The sequence below is a fragment of the Diospyros lotus genome, chromosome 11 (genome assembly GCF_014633365.1).
Source record: "Diospyros lotus cultivar Yz01 chromosome 11, ASM1463336v1, whole genome shotgun sequence".
Classification (NCBI taxonomy): Eukaryota; Viridiplantae; Streptophyta; class Magnoliopsida; order Ericales; family Ebenaceae; genus Diospyros; species Diospyros lotus.
The window spans coordinates 27,328,940-27,344,436 of NC_068348.1; the positions used below are offsets into that span (position 1 = coordinate 27,328,940).

Genomic DNA, 15,497 nt, shown 5'->3' on the forward strand with positions numbered 1-15,497 from the left:
CAGATCCCTCTCTTTTTGTCCTCCCTTTTATACCTTCTCCTTTGCTCGTTCCAGCCACATGCCCGATTATTCCCTTTTAAATAACTTGTTGACTCTTTTACCCTTGAGTCATTTTACTTGGTTGCCCTTTGGTCCCCACCACTTTGCCCCTCCTTCTTTCTTCTCTGATAATTTTGTTTAATGGGGGTTCTAACAACACTCCTGCCCATAAGTCTCACCATGTCCTCAAGGTGGAATTCTGGAAATTGAAGTAGAATATGATGGTAAGGCTCCCATGTTACTTCCAATGAGGGCAACCCCTTCCATTGAATAAGGACATCAAGGTTCCTTACATTTTCCCTTGTGCCTGGCCTTATTCCCAACAGAAATTTCGGTGACACATTTATTTCCAGCTCAACTAAAAGTTGATCAGGAATTTGTAGGGTTTCCCTAATTGCTCCTTCCTCCTTGCGTAGCTGCGACATATGGAACACGGGGTGGATAGCACTAGAAGGTGGTAAGGTCATCTTGTAGGCCACACTTTCGATCCTCCTCTCCACTAGAAAAGGCCCATAGAACCTTCGTGATAACTTCTCATTTAGTCTCTTCGCCAGCATCTTTTGCTGATTGGGCTGAATTTTTACATAAACCATATCACCCACGTTAAACTGCGCATCTCGCTGCTTCTTATCTGCTATTTCTTTCATCCGAACTTGAGCCTTTAACAGTTGGGACTGCAATTAATTGAGAGTTGAGTCCCGCTCCAACAGTTGTTGTTCCATTGCAGAAACTGCTGTAGTACCCCTCTCAAATCTCAATAATGGGGGAGGTTCACGCCCATGGACAATCTGGAACGGAGTTAATTTTGAGGATGCATGAAAGGAAGTATTGTACCAATATTTGGCCCATGGCAACCAGCTGCACCACGCCTTAGGTTTGGATGTACAAAAACTACGAAGATAGGTCTCCAAGGTGCAGTTTAAGACCTCCGTTTGTCCATCAAATTGTGAGTGGTAGGAGCTGCTCCTGTTCAATTGAGTGCCCTGCAATCGGATTAGCTCCTCCCAAAAATGACTAACAAAAATTTTATCTCTACTGGAGACGATAGAGTTTGGAACCCCATGTAGCTCGACAACCTCCTTCACAAATATCTGCTGCTGTGAATGGGTGTTTTACAACAATGAAATGTTTGTATTTGCTTAACCGATCAACCACCACCAATATTGTATCCCTCCCCCCGATCTTGGCAGCCCTTCAATGAAATCCATAGACACGTCCTCCCAAATTTGGCGCGGAATTAGAAGCGGCTGCAGCAACCCACCAGGTGATAACGCTTCATACTTATTCTGTTGGCACACAGGGCAATTACGAACATATTGTTGAATATCCCTCTTCATCCCCACCCAATACACGTTCAAGGAGATCCTTTTATAGGTCTTGAGAACCTCGGAATAGCCTCCAATCCACCCATCATGCCCCTTTTTTAGCATTAAAGGAATCAAGGTGGAGCCTTTAGGTAGATATAACTTCCCTTTGAACAGTAATTGACCATCTACCAGGGTAAACCCAAGTTTTTTTAGTGGGATCAACCTTCACCTCCTTAACTATGAGTTGAAGCGTCGCATCCTCCTTCACCTCTTTCTTAAGTTGATCAAGTTGCACCACCCAGGGAATGATGAGAGTCAATAATGAAACGGGAGATTAGAGGCGTGAGAGGGCATCCACTGCCCGGTTCTCCAACCCGAGTCGATATTGAATCTCACAATCATATCCCATTAACTTCATGACCCATTTTTGACACTTCGGATTGAACATCCTTTGTTCTATTAAAAACTTTAAGCTTCGTTGGTCTGTCCAAATAACAAATTTCCACCCAATCAAATAGTGTCTCCACTTCCCCATTGCAAATACCATGGCCATTAGCTCTCTCTCATACACCGACCCCTGTCGATCTTTAGGATTTAGGGAATGGTTGAAAAAAGCGATAGCTCGCTGCTCCTGCATCAAAACAACTCCCAAATCGTGCTCGGATGCGTCAGTCTTCACAACGAATTCCTTGGAAAAATATGGTAAGGCCAACACTGGAAGTTCTGTCATGACTCTCTTAAGAGATTGGAAGGCCTATTTTGCCAACTCATCCCATAAAAAATTCCCCTTCCTAAGGCAATCTGTTAATGGCCAAGCTAGTTTCCCATAATTCTTCACAAACCTCCGATAATACCCCATAAGACCCAAGAACCCCTGAAGCTCCCGTAAGGATTTAGGACTAGGCCATTCCATGACTGCCTTAATTTTGGAGTTATTCGCAGCCACCCCTTCGTCAGAAATGATGTGTCCTGAGTACTCAACCTCTCGTTGCCCAAACTGACATTTCTTCGCATTAGAATACAGTCGATGCACTACTAGCAGCCCCAAAACACACCTTAAATGTTCCTTATGCTTAGCCATATCCCTATTGTAAACCAGAATGTCCATAAAAAAATACCAAAACAAATTGCCTTAACTGCTCCTTAAAGATCTCATTCATCAATGATTGAAATGTGGTGGGGCATTGGTTAACCCAAACGGCATAACCAATAATTCATGATGTCCCTCATGTCTGCGAAAGACAGTCTTAGGAATGTCCTTAAGATTGATTCGTATTTGATGATACCTCGATTTTAAGTCCAACTTAGAAAAAATAGTAGCCCCATTCAATTCATCCAATAATTCTTCAATAATTTGAATGGGAAATCTATCGAGAATGGTTACCTTGTTTAACGTTCTGTAGTCAACTCAAAATCTCCAGCCTCCGTCTTTCTTCTTGACTAAACAATACCGAGCTGGAAAATGGACTTACACTCGGCCTGATAAACTCGGCTGCCAACATCTCCCTAACCAGCCTTTCAATCTCATTTTTCTGAAAGTGGGGATACCGATGAGGCCGAACATTCATTGGTGGCACCCCCAGTTGCAGTGTAATCGCATGGTCCCGCTTTTGGTGCGGGGGAAGACTCCCCCCCCCCCCCCCCCCCCCCCCACACACACACACACACACACCTGTTTGAACTTTGCGAGCAACTCCTGTAAGCTGTTTGGAACAGCCCCTCCAACTTTGTTTTCCGCAGTAGTCAAACTCCTCAATTCAAGTAGCACCCCTTCTCCATTTTCTCTAAATGCCCTCATCATCGATTTCAATGTTACCAAGGTCTTATTAAGGTTGGGATCTCCGTGTAGTGTCACGGTGCCCCCCCCCCCCCCCCCCACCTTAAAATCTCATTATCAATGAGCCCCAATCAACTTGGGTCTCCCCTAGGGAAGCCAACTATTTCATTCCGAGGATCACATTTGAACTCCCCAGCTCCAATGGCAGAAAATCCTCCTTTATTTCCATATTTTGCAGCGTTAAGACTACCCCCTTACACACTCCCGCCCCTTGAATAGCCATGCCCGACCCCATGATCACCCCATATCCCCTTGTTTGTGTCCATGTCAGCCCTAATTTCTACACCAATTTAGCTGCTATAAAATTATGGGAATCCCCGCTATCAATTAAGACCACCTCTTGTCCCCCCACTTTCCCTTTTACGTTCATGGTTTGTGGAGGAGTTAATCTCATTACCGAGTTGAGGGATAGCTCCACCACTTCCCTTAATTTGACTGGGTCTCTCCTTTTCCCTAAATCATCCCCTGTTTAGACCTCCTCTACATCTTCTTCCTCATCCCTTTCCTCCTCATAAATCACCATTACTTGCAGCTCCCTATTCTTGCATTTATGGCCCACCGAACACTTCTCGTCATAATGGAAACATAACCCCTTCGCTCGTTTGGCCTGCAACTCACTCTCACTCAACTTCTTGAAAGGGGGAGTGCTCCACTTACCTACGGCTGGTGGCTGATGTGAGGAGGCAGGGCTGGTTGTCGCCGACTTCGGCGGTGCTAGTAGAGGGGGTCGAAGCACCACCAACTGAGGGTTTGTTGTTGGGGTGGAAGGGGTCGATACCCGAGTTGGGCTTGATAAAAAATAACCTCCACGGAAGACCCGATTCCTCTCCTCGATCCATTGGGCTAGCTCCATCATCTGTTCTAGTTCGTTTGGCCGTAGTACCCTCATCTTCGCCGGGATATTCGGCCTCAGGTCATTTATAAAATGACCCTCTAGGAACGCTTCTGGCAACTCTTCAAGGATGAGGCTAGAGTCTCAAAACAGAGGCAGTAGTCCTTGATGGACCTCGATTGCCTAAGCGTGAGGAACCTCTCCTTCGCGATGCCTTCTTGAGTCGATCGGAATCGACTTACTAGCATTGCCTTGAGCTCTTCCCAACTCCTTACTCGACGTCGCCTTTGCTCCCATTAAAACCAGGCGAGAGTAGCCCCTTCAAAACCAGTGTTCTAAAAGGCGCTAGTCGAGCGCCAAACCAAGGCCTAGCGCCTAGGCAGGGCTTAGGCGGAGCTTAGGAAAATTGCTATTTTCAGCACATAAACCTGAATTATTTTGTAACATTTGTTGCTTCCCTACATTATTTTGTGCTTTCATCTAATAGTAATTCACACACAAATTAAATTATATATTAACAATAATTTAACCCATGAAATGTACTTTTCTTGACTTTTTTCCCACAAATTTCTCCCAAATTTCCTAGTTGTTGCCCATTCAACATGTGCTTTTTGACCACTGCTTTGGTTTACTTTGGTGTTTGGTCTCTCTCCCCCCCCCCCCCCCCCCCCCCCCTTAAATCTGTTGTCTCCCAGATGAGTTTCATTCTTCTCTGCTCCCTCTGTTCAATGACTACTACTATAAGAGGTAAAGAGCCTGCCCCCTCCTCTTCCGCATCTCTGAGTAGCGATAGTTATGGTGTGTTCTTGAGCTTCAAAGGCGTGGACACTTCGTCCACCATCTCTACACTGCTCTTACAAATCACAATGGCCAGGCCGCCGACCCAGGTAGGTAGGTACCTTCATCCACCATCTCTACACGGCTCTTACAAATTGTAACGGCCAGGCCGCGTGCGAACTAGGTAGGTAGGCACCTTCGTCCACCATCTCTACACGGCTCTTAAAAATCGTAGCGGCCAGACCGCGTGCGACCTAGATAGGTAGGCACCTTCGTCCACCATCTCTACGCGGCTCTTACAAATCGCAGCGGCCAGGCTGCGTGTGACCCAGGTAGGTAGGCACCTTCGTCCATCTCTACGCGGCTCTTACAAATCGCAGCGTCCAGGCCGCGCGACCCAGGTAGGTAGGCTGCCCATGCCTCGCTTGACCCAGGCGGCTAGGCGCCAATCGGGCTGGATTAATCGGCCTGGCGCCTAGGGTGTTGGTTAAGGCTTAATCGTGGCGGCTAAGGGCCGCCTAGCGCCTGGGCAGTGCCTAGGTGGCTGCCTTGGTCGCATTTTAGAACACTGTTCAAAACAGAGCGTTGCCGAGTCCAGTTTCTCTGCGTCGGTCAATCAGTTTACGGCGAAGTAACTCTCCGCCTTAAAGACCCACTCATCAAGGTCATCTCCCTCAAATAGGGGCATCTCCAAGCGTCGACCCCTCGTCTCCAGTCTTCTGAAGCCTTCGGTCACTCCGCCTTTGTCTCTTGCCCGTTCTCCCACCCCCATCATCTCATCCACTGTAAAAGAAGAACACCAGGGTATGTTGTCCTCACCTTGTTTCCCCTTCCTATCCTTCTCCTGTGCCTCCCAATTCTCTATCAGTAAGTTGAATTGGTCCAACATCATTGTCATGTTCTTCTCTATGTTATGCACCTTTTGGAATTCATTCCTCATAAAATCCAACCCGACTTTGCAATCTCTCCATTCGTCCTTCTATCTGTTGTTGATATGTAACGGCCCGCCTCCCAGAGCCTCCTCGTGCACAAAGAGGATCCGTAAGAGGGTCATTATTAAAATGATATCGAACAATGACGCACCTACAACACACATAATTCTTTATAAAATCTCATAAACATTTTTACAAACCTTTCATTACTTGGGCCCACCTGGGCTTACATAACATGCCTCCATCTCACAAACATAAATCATTACTTTCATCCAACGTAAGCATTAACAATAACCTTAACAGAAGTACGACACCCAGGATCTAGTTTCGGGAGAGCTCTGCACATGCTACCATGACTTGACGGCCTGGACCCAAACCCTGCTGCACGTACCTGTTATCACAGGCGTTTCTCTTACCTGGAATGATGGAAAACAACATGAGTCGTGAGACCCAGCAAGCTCTAGAAAGAAAGGCTGAGGGCTTAGGATAGGACTCTTTCCATGACACCCCATGCAATTCATGCCAATGTAATCACGCCATGTCATGATCCATGCATATCTTACTTCTACATGCATAACATAAAGTTAACTGCACATAAGGAACCAGGGGCCCACATAAGTCACACATTGGCACCCAGGTCCCGCATACAAACCTGTTGTAGCCTAACATAGGCCACCATTTCATTTCCCTTCCACCTCAGTTTCCTTGTCTTTGTCGTCTTATCCTTCCGTTGCTGTGGGACTCTAACCCCCCGGTCTTGTTATTGCCGTGGGACTCTAACCCCCGGTCTTGTTGTTGCCGTGGGACTCTAACCCCCGGTCTTTTCCTGATACTCGTTACATCCTGACATAAGTCGGTACTCCCGACGCCTAGCATGGTACTCTCGTCCAGAGAAACAATAATAATAAAATCATGCAATGCAACACGTAAGAAATGCAATGGCCGTTGTAGCATAAACGTGATGACAAGTCCCCCATAAACCAAGCATCAGGCCCTGCTACGCCTCACATAGGAATACACACATGCAACATGCTCTAAATGCATATGCTCACCTAGGGTACCCAAATTGGCTCTTAGACCAACCGGGTCATGCAAATGCTCATACATCCCATCACACACAAAGCATGTCCCCACGTGAATGCAACCCAGCCCCTTGTTGCACACACATCATGAAATGCACAAACCAAGGCGAGAATCTAGAGTACCAGCTCTTCTGGCCGTCTAGCGCTTATCGTAACAACCGATGACTGACGCCCATACATTCAGCCATCAACTGTCACGACCCACGGTCAACAGTCAGTGGCTTTGTACCCATACCCTTAGACACGCTTACTGACACTATTGACTTTATATCTTCCTAGCTTAACTTTACATAACATTTTTCCATAACTCATAACTCTTCATATACATAACCACATAACATCGTAATACCATTCTCATTACTTTTCATTCACATAAAACCATCTCAACATACATAATAGACTCTTTAGCACATTCTCCTAATTCTGACCATAACCAATTTCTCTAAGAAACTAACCCCAACGGGTTCGGCATCATTCCCAAGAGAGGCGGAGCGATACGAAGCTCTGTGACGGTCGATATAAAAGACGCCATGACATCCTTACTTAGCTTATCCCATTAACAATAAACTCATTAATAAAATAAAAGTCATAAAATGGTTACTACGCGGATTATTATTATTTGTGCGTAGAACCGAGTCATGGTGAGGGAGGGGTTAGAGTATAAGAAACCTCGAAGACTTTCGTGGGAAATAAATAATGCGAGAGGAGGGTTAGGAGCTTGCCTTATTTTGTAGATTTCTAGCCTTAAATGCCCGCGCATTGCAAAATAATATTAACACTAAAATAAACCAAAATACAGTCTAAAAGTACGATTTAATCCGTAGAAAATGTTTAATACACGCTAGCTAACTTACCTCGCTCTTCGGATCTTCAATTGCACGGCATAAAATTAATTTTTGAATATTTTCTTCTAATTTTCCTCTTCTTCGCCGCTGCCTCGCCCCTAGTTTCTCTCCCAATTGCTTTCTGTTTTTAACCCTCAATTAAGCTTCAATTGAAGCTTTAATAGCAGCAGAATTCGGCCCAAAAATATGGCTAATTTAACCTTAAATTTCGTGCAAAAATGAAAGGCAAAGGAGCGGCCGTGCGGTCGCACCAGCGCGCGCCACGTGGTCGCGCAATGGAGCCCCAAAACGGCGCCATTTCAGCGCCCCCTTGCTGCCCAAAACAATTAATTCCTTCCCCAGCGCGCGCGCGTCCCTCCCTTGGCTCGATCCCGCGCCTCACGCCAGCACCCACGCGCACGCGGCCACTGGGCTGGCTGCTTCCTTGGTAACATAGACACACTTAATTAATTTTATAGTGACTTCCTGCCACTTCCGAAAATCTACACTTAAACCCACAACTTCCAAAAACCTACACATACACCCCTAACTCTTATTTCCTTTATTACACTTATACATCAAACATTCCAGAAATTCTCCCAACTTACTTTATTTTAATCTTTTCCTAAATATTCTCCAATAAATAATTATTTCCTCAAAATAACATAAATAAGCATTTTACTTAATTCTCCAAATACCCAAACAATTTAATATTGCCTTTTTAACCCACAAATATTCAATAATCTCCACAAACACCATAATTAATAATTAATAATTCTCTTAAACCCAAAAATATTTAACAATTATTAATTGCTCCGACCAAATTAATAATCTTTTATTTAATTCCCAAATTTCGGGATATTACATGATAAGTCTCCAGTCTTCCTTCCAGCTCCCCCACTCTCTTAGAAATGGATATTCTCATGGATCAATGCTCTGATACCAGAATGATAAAACTTTTACACAATTGATTGAATTTTTGTTCTAAAACAGTAGGAATTCCTCAATTTCAGTAGCCTTAGCAATGGATATAAACGAATACAATGAAAGAAGACAAAAATAGGCCTATTCGAGAGGGCCTCTCTCCCATAACTTCTCCAACAAATTTTCTAGATCCCCCTCTCTCTTTCTCTCCTCCCTTTTATACCTTCTTTGCTCGTTCCAACCACATGCCCAATTATTCCCTTCTAACTAACTTGTGACTCTTTTACCCTTGTGTCATTTTACTTGGTTGCCCCTCTAGTCCCCACCACTTTCCCCCTCCTTTCTTCTCTGATAAGTTTGTTTAATGGGGGTCCTAATAGATTCTCTTGCCAGGGTGGGACCTACACCCTTACAGCTATAACAAACTTGATACTCTCCTAACCCATAGTTGTTAAAGGCGCGCCTAGGTGCACGCCTAGGCGCAAGGCACCTTAAGGCGCTAGTTTGGCGCCTCGCCTGGGCCGAGGCGAGGCGATTTCAGCGAGGCCCTCGCCTCGCACGGTGAGGTGCGCCTCATAAAACCTACCCAATTCGCTCCTCACTCCATCTTCCTCCCGACTCCAACTGCGCCTACATCCTCTCTTCCTCTCCTCTCCAGTCTCCCCTCTTCTCAGTTCCAGCATGTATACATTACAACATAACATATTTACATTTCTTTAGTTTAAGTAAATGTCCACATTTTTTTTTAATTTATGTTTTACCTTCCATTTACTTTAATATATAAATATAAATAAGAAAGTACCCCCCATTTGGATTCAATAAAAATATCTAAAAAAATAAAAATTCATAACAATAAGAAAATAGAATTTTGATTTTAGTACAAATTCAGGATTTAGGGATTTTACCACCCCCAAAATACATACCAACTATTTTTTAAAAAATTCATTAAAAATTATTTTAATAACAATGAATATTAGCTATCAAAATACTGGGAGATAGTTTTTCAAAATGAAAACATTTTCTTATATGTCTCCTTATAATGCACTAATCTTCCAAACTTAGAAAAATACGCTAATCTTCCAGACTTAAAAAAAAATAATATTTTTCAAAATGAAAACATTTTTTTGATTGTGGACTTGTAGTGTTTATTGATTGAGGAGAGTACTAAAGCTTGTCCAAAATGTCCTCTATCAGTAAAATAAGAGATTAGAGAGTACATGCAAAAGAAGAAGAATAACAAGGATGAGCGAAATATGACATCATTAGATGATGATTTTCAATTTGGTGAAGGGTATGATGATGATGATGATGAGTTGCCTCAAAGTAGAAAAAGACCTAATGTATCTATCTAATGTATTAAACAAACTCGATCACAATCGGGTTCAACTTCGACTTCGACTTCAAAGCGGCGAGTAACTTAGGTGATTGAAGAGGAGGAGGAAAGTGAGACAGAGACCGAAGATGATGGAGACTTGCAAGAGGGAGAAGAATTGTGATAGGAAGAAGAAGATGAAGGGGTGATTGAAGGGGATGATGAAGATATTGACCTTGATGTTGATGATCTCCTTGAAGATGATTGATTAAAACCTCTTTATTGATTGTGGACTTGTAGTGTTTATATGTTTGTTTAGAATTTTGCATGATGATTGGTACTTGTTTGAGTTTGAGACTTTAAGTTTGAACTTTGGTGATGTTTCTAGTTTAGAATTTGCATGATGAATGAATCAACTTTGATGTTGTTAGTTTAGAATTTGAAGATAATGATTCATTAATGGTATGCATGTGTTATTATTGATAATTTGATAGTTTTTTATGATTTTACAAGATTGAGTTTTTTTCTAAAAGGTGGGCCTTGTTTCGCAAAGACATGCATTGCCTCTTGTGCCTCGCGCCTCGCTGCGCTTCATGGCTTTCAAAACTATGTCCTAACCTCCTTGCTCATGGTGGGAACTAACCTCTACATTAGTAATTACAGTAGTAAAAGTTAAATAAAAGTGAAATGAGATATGGTAACGGGTCCCTTCTCGTGACAATTTGGCATGAGAATAAGAGGATTCAACAACATTTTATTTAAACTTTCCCCCCATTTTTTATATTGGGAACCTTGTTTACAATTTTTGACTCTTTTTAGGGTATTTGTATTCTTTTAAGTTCATTCATGGGTGGTGTTGTGATGCCTATTCACCCCTTCCTTGAGTTTACTCTCATAAGAATTCTCTCTGTGACATTGTACATTGCTTGGGTTGTTGAATCATTACATTAGTAGAAGTTTGAGTCTTTTTCCCATGACGACCCCAATTATTCGACCTTTGTTTTAACCAGAAAGTTGTGGGATGTATTATTGTTAACAAGTGCATTTAGGCTGCTTGTTCAAATGTAACCACTTGAGGGAGCTCTTCCCATTTCTTCTTCGTGAGCTTCCCCAACTTCCCTTCCAAATGGAGTGGCTTGGAATCAAAATCCATGCCTTCTTGGCTTTGGAGATTAAGACCTACTTGATAACATTAACTATGTTGAAGGTCCTACCTTAGGTTGGAGTCCTATCTCTTGAGTTTCCCTAGATTAAGTGTGTTCTATGTCTTTGCTATTGCTCTTTGTATGCGTATTCAATCTCTTGTGTTGGGGACACTCCCCCCCCTATGGATCTTGCCACATAGAAAGCATGAAATATTACCCATTGGCTTTTTACGTCTGTAGGATCCCTTCCCTTAACTTTTAGTTCTTATTTCTGTCATCAAATTGTCCCTTTATAGAAGACCTTGCACAAGTGTCTACTCTTCGGTTTGGTATATTCTTAAAGCTTTTCACCACATGCCATACTTTTGTCTGGGACCAAAGACTAATGTGTTTTTAAGTAGCATACATCGTTCACAAGAAAATTGAATTGTGTCCTTTTTTCTTTTGGCATGTTGTGGATGTCAAGTGTTAGTGTTGGGAATTGCAGGATGTTGTCTCAGTTTGTGCTTGCACGAGTCAAGCTCATGCCAAGTGGTATACTTCATATTTTTGAGGAAGAAGTAGCTTGAGCTCTTGCTTAAGCACCTGCCATGTTCTAATTTGAAATTTCTCTTGTAATTGCTGTACTTGATGTGCCACAAATTGTCATCAAGTGTCAAGCGCATGGTTTTCATTGATACATTCTGCCCCTTCCTGGCATGAACTATCCTAAATAATTGGTCATTGTGAAAGGGGAAGTTTTCTGGCTTATTGGTATCTCAAGCACCACATAGGCACAAGATATGGCTCCCTCACATGGCACTTCAGTCACCATCGACATAATTGGCTATATTTGGCTACCTTCTCCTTGCTTACCACAAGCCGTGTCAAGGCATAGGCACAATTGTTGGCAAATTAAAGGTCTTGTTGAAGGCTGGTCACCTCAACTCAAAATTCTTCTGCATCCAAGGCTCCCCTAGGCTAATACTAGTTGCTGATGTGCTAGCCAATATATGCGTAGTCAATAGACTTCAATCTTTCTTCTTATTGTTGTGCCATGCTTGTAAATTTGTTCATACTACCGTCTTGAGGCCTTGAACTGCAGAGCCTAAGATAACCAGCTTAACTTAACAAGGTGTTGCTTCTTGTTGAAAGTGCACCATCCAGTTGCTAAACAATCTACAACAGTCTCTGAGCAAATTTATGTCATAACCTCTAATGTCAAGGGTGATCCGTATTTGGCCAAAAAACATGCCAAACATGTTGCGTTTGGTGCCTGCCTAACCCATTTGATAACTTGAAGGCATAACCGTAGCAAAGCAATTTTATTCACAACTGAAATTCTTGATCTCTGTTTTTGGTGGTCTGGTGATATCTCAGTGCCTGCATCACTTTGGAAGGGGCTGTGCTGACTTGCTGACACTAGCATTCTCCATAGGCGCAATCAGACATGAAGCTCATAGTACCAGTGGAACAATCAGTAATCTTTCTCATGAATCTGTGTGCTTGTGTAGATACTTGTATAATCTGATGATGGAATGTTTTGGAGGGTCCATTGCCACAGAAGTTTTCATGGATGTTGTGGTTATTTCCTTGAAGGGTTTTTGTCATTTTGTGTTGTTTTTGTTTGTTTTCCCATGGGTACTAGTGGCCCTATTGCTGGCTGTTGACCTTTTGAATCTGAATTAAGAGGTTCATTTCTGGATAGCCTTTATACAAAATCTGAGTTACTATTGAAATTTGTTATGAGTTATGGTTGCAATAAAATTTTATGCATTATGGTTGTAGCAGACAACATATCTGTTGTGATCTTACCCAAAATACAGGGATTTGAGGGGGATGCGGTTTGGGGTATTGTGTTTCTGAAGGCAAGGTGTAGACTCTTAAATTGGCAGTTCAACCACCAGTGAACTAAATTACAGGCAACATGTTATGTGACATATTCTGATTTGCTTTACGTTATTCAGCATGAAATCTTTACTCATAGATTGGATTTGCATGTTGAAAGGGTTTTACCCTCTGCATTTCAAATTCATTCATTCCATAGTGTAGAACTTTGCCAGCCATGAGGCAGCTATAGAACACTTCACACAACCATAAAGACTCCTGGTTCTCAGAAAGCTCATGGAAACTGGTAGCTACAAACCTATACTGACAATCCCTTGAGTTAGCTTTGCAGGCTTCACGCTGGGACTGCAGTCAAAGCGAGAATGGTAAAATTGAGTTGGGGGAATGCCCCCCTTTACTAAAGCAAAGGTTAAGGCTGTGTATGAAAATATCCTCCGTGCCCCTCATAAAACAAAGTGTAGTGCATTTAGGAGGCCTTTTCAAACCGTGGCATTCGTATCGTTTTCTACAAACTCGAGCAGTTGTGTGCTTATTTCACAAACCTAGGGAAGGCATCTTATTGAAGGCTCTCGTTGCTCAACCATATCTAGGAACACGGGCAAGTTTTAGTAAATGGTGTGAATGGTGCCATTGCCATTGGCAACAAACGATTTCAACCATGCCCAGTAAATTCACAGAATTGTCTGGGTTCACAAAATTAAGTTTAAAACAACCGAGTTGGGGAAAACAGTTAAGAATTGGCACGTATTTGGTTGAAAACCGGAGGTTGCCGAAAACATGGTGGTTCTAGCATGCTAGTTTCATGGACAGGCTTACTATAGGCCTTCAAATCACATGTTATGTGCAAGGGATGCACATTCAAATTCTGATGTTCTGATGTTCTGATGATTCTAGAGTTTGTGGATTTGATCTTCCCTGCTCCAACATTCTATGCAGATCATGTAATCTTCCTTTCCGAGCTTCGGATGAACGCAACATGTATTTGAATTGAACTGCGACTGGCCAGCTTGTGCCTAGAGAATTGTGAAATCAATTTTATTTCCTCTAATTATGTAACTAATGTGATGTTTTTAAAAAACCGATCACAGAAGACCGTGGATTTAAGAGACAGTTGCGCAAAACTGCAGAGCAAAAATCTGAATAAATTAGCATCCAGAGACGAAAGAGAAGACTGCATTTGGTAAGTTTCTCAGATGCTCGGGTCTGGAAAGTTCACCTCTGAGAATAGACGAGCTTCTGCACTGAAGTGTAAGATCCTTTGGTTCTGTTACTGTGATTATATTCTACTGGGCTGGTATTGATTCACCAAAGCTATGTATAAAAATGGTGTTTTTCTTTTTTTGTTATCTTTGGGCTTTGGTACATCCTGCAATCTGATGTATTGAGAATGGAAAAGGGAAGGGTGGAATTGTATGCATCACTGCAAGTTTGGTATTTCCTTTTGAAGGGTGAACAGGCTTTAGATTCCATAATAATAGATATGCAGAGGCAACAAGCTTATTGTTGGTGGCTTTGCCTCTAGGAAAGGAAGATGCCAAACCTTTCCTGCAAATTACAGCCAAGAACCTTGGTATTTTTGTCTCTTTACCCAGCCAAGGCAGACATAGAAGGAGGAAATCTGCCCCCTTCCGCCGGATGTTGTCGCCACCATGCCTCAGCAGCACCCGTTTAAACGAGTGCGGCACACCAACATTTTCGTGTGGTGTGTTGCCGTCGTCTGCACTGTCTTAACGATCCTGGTGATCATCGGCGGCATCGCGGTGTTCATCGGCTATCTCATCGAGCGGCCGAGGGTGCCGTTCATCAGCATCACATACACGCGACTCGATGTGTTCAATTATGACGGGGCCGGAATACTCACCGCCAAATTGACCATTCGCATGAAGTGGGAGAACGACAATGCCCGGGCGCATGCTAGCTTCTACAATGCAGGGTTCCTCCTTAGCCTGCACGGCCTGGAGATAGCGCAGCTGGTCGCAGATTCGTTCGAGATACCCAAGAACAGCTCGGTCGAGTTCGACTACTCGGTCGAGTCGTCCCCGATACCGCTGGACCCAGAGCAGATGAGGCAGGTGGACTCGTCGATAAAGCAAGATTTAGTGGTGTTCGAGCTGAAGGGGAAAGCCAGAACCCGGTGGAGAGTGGGGATTGTTGGCTCGGTGAAGTTCCGGTTGCGGTTGAACTGTGAACTCCGTTTCATTCTGTCAAATAGGAATAGTACAGGCTCTCGTTGCAGCTCCAAAACAAAGTGAAATCTTATCTCAAATGGGGTTTTATGAGTCTTCTTCTTCTTCTTCTTCTTCTTCTGCCTCTTCTTCTTCTGCCTCTGCTCTCTCTGCTCTCTCCCCGCCTCAACTTCAAAGCTGCTTGGTCTGGTGGAATAAATTCTGCAAAAGTCATGCTAGATCCAAGCACCCAGCTGTATCTGTAATTGCAAACAACTTAGAACTTTTATGGGTCCTATACGTACAGCTCGAAAGTAAATGAAAGATCAATTCTGCAAATTGTTCATATATTTAAGAAGAAACTATAGTCTTAGCTATCTCAATACTTATCCTCCATGGTGACAAAATAGATTATGTATGCACTTTTTCTTCTCTTGGATCTTGGTATAAATTGAGGGATTGTTGTTCTAAACTTAAAAGAGAGTATTTGTTCT

General features: G+C 43.0%; 2 protein-coding genes across 2 annotated transcripts in view; both read left to right on the top strand.

Annotated features, from left to right (window-relative positions):
- LOC127812675 (pentatricopeptide repeat-containing protein At1g77360, mitochondrial-like) overlaps nt 1-14,487 on the top strand; it is a 30,542-nt gene extending 16,055 nt beyond the window's left edge. Inside the window, exon 2 of the transcript XR_008025979.1 lies at nt 12,371-14,487. The gene's annotated coding sequence lies outside the window, so the exon portion shown is untranslated. The remainder of the gene's footprint in view (nt 1-12,370) is intronic.
- On the top strand, nt 14,488-15,090 carry LOC127812809 (uncharacterized). Its single transcript, XM_052353338.1, has one exon. The coding sequence runs from the start codon at nt 14,488-14,490 to the stop codon at nt 15,088-15,090; it is 603 nt and encodes a 200-aa protein (XP_052209298.1).
- Nucleotides 15,091-15,497: the final 407 nt, after the last annotated feature.